At 34.1% G+C, this 8,527-nt stretch overlaps 1 protein-coding gene and 1 long non-coding RNA gene across 5 annotated transcripts in view; one reads left to right on the forward strand and one right to left on the reverse strand.

Moving 5' to 3' along the window:
• LOC107728710 (phosphatidylinositol-glycan biosynthesis class F protein-like) overlaps positions 1-6,420 on the reverse strand; it is an 8,700-nt gene extending 2,280 nt beyond the window's left edge. Inside the window, exons 1-6 of one of the 4 annotated variants that reach the window (XM_016538999.1) lie at positions 6,220-6,420; positions 5,682-5,931; positions 5,502-5,593; positions 5,314-5,430; positions 3,155-3,263; positions 119-536 (exon numbers count right to left, since the gene is read on the reverse strand). In XM_016538999.1, coding sequence (XP_016394485.1) covers positions 489-536; positions 3,155-3,263; positions 5,314-5,430; positions 5,502-5,593; positions 5,682-5,909 — 594 coding nt within the window. In that variant the 5' untranslated portion in view covers positions 5,910-5,931; positions 6,220-6,420 and the 3' untranslated portion in view covers positions 119-488. Of the gene's footprint in view, positions 1-118; positions 537-3,154; positions 3,264-5,313; positions 5,431-5,501; positions 5,594-5,681; positions 5,948-6,219 lie in introns of those variants that run through there. The other 3 variants (XM_016538998.1, XM_016538996.1, XM_016538997.1) reach the window with 3 other exon arrangements.
• LOC107728715 (uncharacterized) overlaps positions 1,233-8,527 on the forward strand; it is a 13,221-nt gene continuing 5,926 nt past the window's right edge. Inside the window, exons 1-2 of the long non-coding RNA XR_001638501.1 lie at positions 1,233-1,243; positions 3,357-3,358. This is a non-coding gene — a long non-coding RNA (uncharacterized LOC107728715). The remainder of the gene's footprint in view (positions 1,244-3,356; positions 3,359-8,527) is intronic.

Genomic DNA, 8,527 nt, shown 5'->3' on the forward strand with positions numbered 1-8,527 from the left:
TTTTTGTGAAATGTACAGAAAGTTCAAAATAACAGCATTTATTTGAAATATAATGTAGTTGTCAGATTTGATGCAATTCATCCTTTCTGAATAAAATAATAATTTCTTTAAAAAATGACTGACCCCAAACTTTTGAATGATGTGTGTGTATATATAGTAACAAAATATTTAATAAGCGCTATCCATCCTCTTGTCTTCTTTTATACAGAAAATGAGATTTCCTCCCTTCATACTTGATCTCTAAATGACTGAAGATTTGTGTCTTAGAATGAAAAAAAAAATGTCAGCAAAATTGATTATTCAATTATCTCAAGACCATAAAATGGCCTGCAATATTACAATAGTGTCATGAGTCACACCACTCTTCATTTCTCTAAAGAAAAGCATCTGGATTGAACCACCCCAGAGTTTCCCATCAGTTCACACTCCCATCATCATGTGTTGAGGAATCACTGTACGGCAGCCTCACTCTCCTCCCTACAGCTTCCTCACTCCCATAATGAGTCTGTCTCATCTCTCTGCTCTCGTCTAGACATCTGTGTGTAGAGAGCGTGTCAGAAAGCACACATGGGAGACTTCAGTGTGACATTTTGAGGGCAAAACGAGGGCAAACACTGGCCTCTGATCAATGTCTCTGTACAACACATGAATAATTGAAGTACCAGTGCAGTCCTTCCATGCTTTGAGAACATTACATTTTTCATGAAGATTGGTTCATTCCCAACAAAATCTGTCTATGGCTATCCTGCACGATTTACTGGTTGAGAGGATGTGTATATTGTCTAAAAGGGTTCTCAGTAGTGTTAACTACACATAATTTGTTTTCTATTTGAAAATGAACCCTAGTTTTTTTATGTTTTGGAAAGAAGTCTCTTATTCTCATCAGTTTTATATTTTTATATATTTTAAAATATATTTTTTCCTGTGAAGGCAAAGCTGAATTTCCTCCAGCTATTATTCCAGGCTTCAGTGTCACATGATCCTTGGAGTTATCATTCTAATATGCTTAGATTTGGTGCTCGGATATTATCAGTTATTATTGGTGCTCAATTATTAATAATGATTTTTATTATTATCAATGTTGAAAACAATTTTTGCTGCTTAATTTTTTTGTGGAAACCAAGATACCTTTGTTTTCAGGATTCTGATGAACAAAACGTTCAATGAACAGCATTAATTTGAAATGGAAATCTTTTGTAAAATTAAAAATGTCTTTACTGTTTACTTTTGATCAATTTAATGCGTTCTTGCTGAATAAAAGTATTAATCTATTTTTTGGTAGTATATCACGATTTTCACAAAAATATTAAGCAGCAAAATATGTTTATAACATTGATACTAATAATAAATGTTTCTTGAGCATCAAATCAGCATATAAAAAATTGTTCTGAAGGATCATGTGACACTGAAGACTGGAGTAATGGCTGCTGAAAATTCAGCTTTGTCAACACAGAAATAAATTATATTTCAAAATATATTACAATAGAATATATTTCACAACATTACTGTTTTTACTGTATTTTTGATCAAATAAATGCAGCCTTAGTGAGAATAAGAGAACTTTTCCAAAAACATTTTAAAAAGCTTAAATCTTGTGATATAAAAGAAGTAAAAAGATACTTAAAGATGTACAAATATGTTATTTTAGTTTTTTTTACCCATACAATGACAATCAGGGGGGTCCAAAGCAACATTGGACCACATTGGCTTTTATTTTATGGACATCAAAATATCTCAATTTGTTTTCTGCAGGAGAAAAGTCAGGTTTTTCAATGACAATGAGTGAATTAATTTTATTTTTTGTTAAACTATCCCTTTAAGAAGCTACAAATAAATATATAGAAAATGTTATAAACAGAAAGCATAAACAAAAAACTAAAAGTGAAACAAAACCAAAATATTTACACTGCTGTTCAAAAGTTTGGGATCAGAAAGATTTGTAATGTTTTTTTAAAGAAATCTCATTTGTTCATCATGGCTGCATTTATTTGACCAAAAAGACAAAAAAACAGAAAAAAATAGTAATATTGTAAAATATTATTACCATTTAATATACTTTAAAATTAGTGCTGTCAAACGATTAATCGCGATTAATCGCATCCAAAATAAAAGTTTTTGTTTACATAGGGCTGGACAATAATGCAATATCAATATGTATCGCGATATAATTTTTTTCAATAACGGTGATATGATTTTTAAACACATTTCCGATATTTCGATATACATTACCTATACTTTATGTGTGTGTATTTACATATACATAATAAATAAACACAGTAGTACACACATATATTATGTAAACAAAAACTTATTTTGGATGCGATTAATCGCTTGACTAATCGTTTTAAATTAATCGTTTGACAGCACTATTTAAAATATAATTTATTTCTGTGATGCAAAGCTTAATTTTCATCATCATTACTCCAGTCTTCAGTGTCACATGATCCTTCAGGAATCATTCCAATATGCTGATTTATAAAAAGTTAAAAAGAACAGTGATTATTCAAAATAGAAATTTTGTGTTAAAATATACACTACTATTCAAAAGTCTGGGGTCAGTAATTTTTTTCTTTTTTTTTATATGCTGATTTATTATCAATGTTGGAAACAGTTGTGCTGCTTAATATTTTTTTGGAACCTGTGATACTTTTTTTCAGGATTATTTGATTAATAAGTTAAAAAGAACTATCAATTTAACACATCCTTGCTGAATAAAAGCATTCATTTCAACAAAAAAAAATTACTGACCCCTAATTTTTGAACAGTAGTGTATACAGAGCAAAAACATTTCTCTGGCATCTTCCTCCTTTCTGAGGTTTGCTGCAGCATGCGAGCAAGAGCTTTGAAACAAGGAACCCTCTTCTGAAAATCTGCTGCCACAGCAGAAATCTGCTCTCTACACTGAGCAAATGTATGTAACTTAACAATGCTCTCATTAAGCAACAAAGTTTTGAGGGGCTTTTGGTTTATCAAACAGATATAATGGAGAGTTTTCAGGAAATCACTGGGATGTGACTCAAACCTGCATCACCCAGTTGAGCGCCACTTCTCAATAACCCAGAAGCATCTGCATTAATTGACATTCCTTTTCAAATCACTGGAATTTCTGAGACCAGTTGGCATTGCAATACTGCATTAGTCTCATCACACTAACCTGCCAGGGTCTGTCCCAGTCGAGAGGAATAGGGAGAGCTCCCAGCCAGGCCCCAATCACACTACAGCCAGTGGTAATCTGAAGAGAGGTGTCCCACACTGACATCGCCCTGGAAATGGCACATGCTTAACATCATAATATTGCTAATAACAAATTAACCTGAATAAAATAGACATCACTCAAGGAACCATACCAAAAGAAGCCGTTTTCATATAAACATACACTACCGTTCAAAAGTTTGAGGTCAGTAAGATTTTTTTTTTAAGAATATACTTTTATTCAGCGAGGATGCATTAAATTGACCAAAAGTGACAGTAAAGAATGTATTATTACAAATAAATAAATAAATGCTATTCTTTTAAATTTTCTATTCATCAAAGTATCTTGAAAAAAGTATCATGGTTTCCACAAAAATATTAAGCGGCACAACTGTTTTTAACACCGATAATAATAAGAAATGTTTCTGAGCACCAAATCAGCATGTTAGAATAATTTCTGAAGAATCATGTGACACTGAAGACAGGAGTAATCATGCTGAGAATTCAGCTTTTCCATTACAGAAATAAATTACATTTTAAAATATATTCAAATAGAAAACAGTTATTTTAAATTGTAATAATATTTATAATAAAATATTACCGCTTTTATTTATTTGTATTTTTGATCAAATAAATGCAGCTTTGAGGAGCATAAAAGACTTCTTTTAAAAACATTAAAATCTTACCAATCCCAAACGTTTGAACAGTAGAGTATATAAACATACATACATATACTGTATATATATACACACACGCACATATACATATATACAGTATATATAATTATTATTAAAAAATGCTGTATGTAGGTTATTAAATATGAGGATGTATACAGTGCAATGATGTAAGATACAAGAGGACTATGAATGTTCGATGAAAACAGACCATGCACAACTGCGTATCAAAGAGACAAATTTCCTGCAGTGCTTAAAGGGTTAGTTCACCCAAAAATGAAAATGAGCTTGTGTTTTACTTACCCTCGAAGCATCCTAGGTGTATATGACTTTCTTCTTTCAGACGAACCCAGTCTGAGTTATATTAAAAATTGTCCTGGCTATGCCAAGCTCTATCATTGCAGTCAGCGGGTGTTGCAGTTGAACAGTCCACAAGCCGTCAAATAAAGCTCGCGCATTCATAATAAAATGTGCCGCAGATGGCTCCGGGGGATGAATAAAGGCCCCCTGTAGCGAATCCATGTGTTTTTGTAAGAAAAATATCCATATTTCAAACGTAATAAACACTTTTCTCTCACTTCCGCTGACTGTCATACACTGAAGCAGTTCCGGCGGATGACACAGCTCGCGCACCTCTGAGATATGATAGTCTCGCGAGTTTGTTTATAGGAGCAAAGCAAGCAAAGTTTCCTTACTTTAGCAAAGGAAAACCAGTCTCCTTTTGGTTTATATCGAAATCTTCCGACATTTTTCTTTGCAAATCCTAGGTTTGTACTTCTAATTCGTGACCGGCGTTTTGTTTTGTTCTCTCTCCGCATTCGTCACTAATCACACAACGCCGACATGCTACGAAACACAGTCTAATTTTCATTTTTGGGTGAACTAACCCTTTAAGCAGAGATACTGCAGCTCTATAAACACACAGTAGCTCTGGCTATCATACCTCTGGAACATCACTAAATTATAGTCCAGACATTCTGTGGTCTTGTTTCAAAACACTTCAGTTAGCCTGAAACATTTAAATGAAGCTAAAATAATACATACAGAGAAGCTTTTTAAAAATTAAATGCTGATATATACAATCAGTAAACAAGACGCAGCTCATGCCCCACCCTACGGCGAAGAAAAAAAACAAGATTTAATCTGAGAGAGCATTAAGCCACACTTAAATCTAGTTACTCACATTTGAGCATTGCAACTGCCATTTTAAATGGATTTTGCTTCATTTATTCTAGATATAAGGTGTTCGTCATACAATCCACTGTCTGTGAAACTCTATGACAACTGTTGCACCCATTCGTCAAAGTTGGACAAGGTCTCCATCTAGTGGATCCCAGCCACTGAGGACTGTATCTGAAACAATCACACACAAACTGCTCACCAAAGCTATTCCAAGGAGCAAGCAATAATTCCAGTGCTTCATGTAGAGAGTTTATCCTGCACTTACCCATCTCTGCTGAAAACCCGGATCCATGCCTGTACATTAGGACCCAGGATACAGAGACATCTCAATGTTGTGAGTGTGGACAGGAGCACAGCCAGAGAAAATGTCTCCAGAGCAGACCTACAATGTGATGTATGACTTATACACTGGTATTTTACATTCAACAAACAAATAAGCAACCGTGTACTTACTCAAGTAAAGGTGCACCGTATAGTACCACCACAGTATGAAAAAAGAGGCATGACAGTAAAAAGTACAGACAGGATCTGAACAATCTGTTGAGCTGTCAAAGAAATAAAGGAAACTCAACTAATTATGAAAGTCATCAATTATGTTTCCGTATAATTGCAGCACATTTTGCCCATCTCTACCTTGTAGCTCAGTGTGTTCTTCTTTGTTTGTGGGCTGATGCCAAGAAGCCAAAAGACTGCAATGTTGACCACAGCAACAGATCCAGCCACACAATGCAGCCAAACCATGTGGGTCCCATAAACAGAGAAGTTTTCCACAAACACAGCAGGCATCACAGTTGCCATGAAGATGGAGGAAGCAACAATGGCATGAGCCGATGCCATGCCCCTGATCTCAACATCCCACATTATGGAGGTTAAATGGTGCTACCTGATAAAGAACAATGAGAGAAAATCAATAGATTAATAAACAATTCCAAAAGAACAGTTCTTTCAAATAATTTCAGATAAGGTCAAAGAAAGGACACAAAAAACCCCAAATAAAAGAAACCGTCGTGTGCGTTACTTTCGAATTATTTAATATAAGGTCAAATAACACAAAACACTGATACGAACCCAACGTAATAATGAGACTGTCGATCTCCAGTTGTGAAAATAAAGGCAAAGGACACTATATTGCAAACAGCTAAAATAAATGATTAATTTAACGATTACTTACCAATGGAGTGGTGTGACTAGTTTAAGTTTATATCCACAAATAATTCCTAAATTAATGCTTTACCAGATTCATCGAGCACCTAAATAAATATGTACAAATTACAATCGTACCATTTCTAGACCGAATACCATAAGACTGCAAATAAATATAAAAGTCGAACAGTTTATTTACAAAACATGACTGTCGTGTACTTCCGGTAGAATGAAGTCACCAACAATCACTTTCTTCTTCTTCTTCTTCTTTTGCGTTTAATGGCGGTTGGCAAACCAGCTTAAGGTGCATTTCCGCCACCACAATCACTTTCATCTAAACAAAACCTAATTAAAGATTCTAATAATATTTTTTTATTAGAATTATTATTATTATTATTATTATTCACTGTTACTGCACACTATTATTTGTTTCTCGCTAAATACAACTACATTGAGTGGTATTTGTTAGGACCTTTATTTTGACAACGGATACGTCACTACACTATGCAGTGTTTCTAGCTGAGTTGTGCCTCAGGACAGACAAGTATTATGAGAGAAATTCTTAGTTATCTGAAGATAACAGGATTATAAAGTAGAATTTAAATTTCATATTAATACTACCGGGGTTTTTTTTTCTTTTCTTTTTTCTCCCTCTTTCCCGTTAATGCTTCACACTCCAGTCCAGTTGGTGGCGGTAATACACCATAAATTGGCTTGTCAACCGCCATTAAATTGAACGAATGGTAACAGAAAGAATAACATATTATTTAGAAAAACGAAACTATTTGTGTCCTTATCAAAATGGACTTCGTAAAGGGAGAAATACTATGGATCCGGTATTAATCTTGGAATCAGAAATTAGGAAAGCACAAATAAACAAACAAATAGTGGTAGCAGTATTTTTTTATATAAAAAAGCTTATGACATGTTATGGAAAGAAGGGCTGCTTATTAAGTTAGGCAAATTAGGTGTGGGAGGCAGGCTATACAACTGGGTGGTGGATTTTCTTTTTGACAGGACTATAAAAGTGAGGGTAGGTACTGAACATTCAGAAGTTTAGCATGTGGAAAACGGAATCCCACAGGGCAGTGTTTGCAGCCCTGTGCTTTTTAATGTCATGATAAATGATATATTTGAGGAAATTGATACAGGCATAGGTAAATCTCTATATGCTGATGATGGCCTGTGGATCAGGGGACGGAATTTGAGATTCATAGAGAGGAAAATGCTAAATGCAATTACTACGGTAGAGCAGTGGGCAAATAAATGGGCTTTTAAATTATCAATAACTAAAACACAAGTTATTTGTTTTTCTAGAAGACACAAGGAAATATCACTTAAATTGTATGGCCAAACACTTGAGCAGGTCAAAGTTGTTAGGTTTCTTGGAATGCTTCTAGATGAAAAACTAACATGGAAACAACATATTGAGAAAATAAGGGGAAAAAACAAGAAAATTAACAACCTTTTGAGATGCTTAGCAGGAAAAGACTGGGGTGCAACTAGAACATCAATGTTAAATATATATCAGGCTATTATGAGAGCCTCGTTTGATTCTGGATGTATAGCTTATATGTCTGCTGCAGTCACCTTAAGAAGCTGGATGTGGAACAGGCACAAGCATTAAGAATATGTAGTGGAGCTTTTAAAACATCCCCATTAGCGGCAATACAAGTAGAAACAGGAGAGATGCCTTTATGCATAAGGAGACTTAAACTTATGTTAACCTATTGGATTAATTTAGAAGGACATAATAGTTTTCATCCTACAAAAAACGTTTTACATGAGTGTTGGGAACACAGTAAATATAATATAAGGAGCTTTGGATGGAAAGGAGATATTAAAGCAGAGAATGAAGGGTTGTGTAATCTGAAATACAGCTCAACAGTTTGCTATTCAGATATCCCCCCATGGTTATTTGTGATGCCAATAATAGATTTTAATATTCAACAACAAATAAGGGATAATTCTATCCAGATACCTAAAGGTTTATTAGCACAAAATTATATTAAACAGCAATATATGGGTAAGTTAATGGTATTCTCTGACGGCTCAAAAGACCCAGAGACAGGACGCACAGGAACAGCAGTATATATTCCTCAACATGAGATAGCTATAATAAAAAGAACAACAGATAAATTATCAGTATATACAGTTGAACTTGTGGGAGTACTACTAGCTTTAAACTGGATACAGGAAAATCATGTGAATAATGCAATAATTGCATCGGACAGCTGGTCTGCTCTTTTAAGCATTAAAACTATGAAATCATGCAGATTAGATGTCATTAATGAAATTCATCAAAACATATTCTGTTTACATGAGAAGGGCTTGAA

Source organism: Sinocyclocheilus rhinocerous, unplaced genomic scaffold, assembly GCF_001515625.1.
Source record: "Sinocyclocheilus rhinocerous isolate Xijiao unplaced genomic scaffold, SAMN03320098_v1.1 scaffold2172, whole genome shotgun sequence".
NCBI lineage: Eukaryota > Metazoa > Chordata > Actinopteri > Cypriniformes > Cyprinidae > Sinocyclocheilus > Sinocyclocheilus rhinocerous.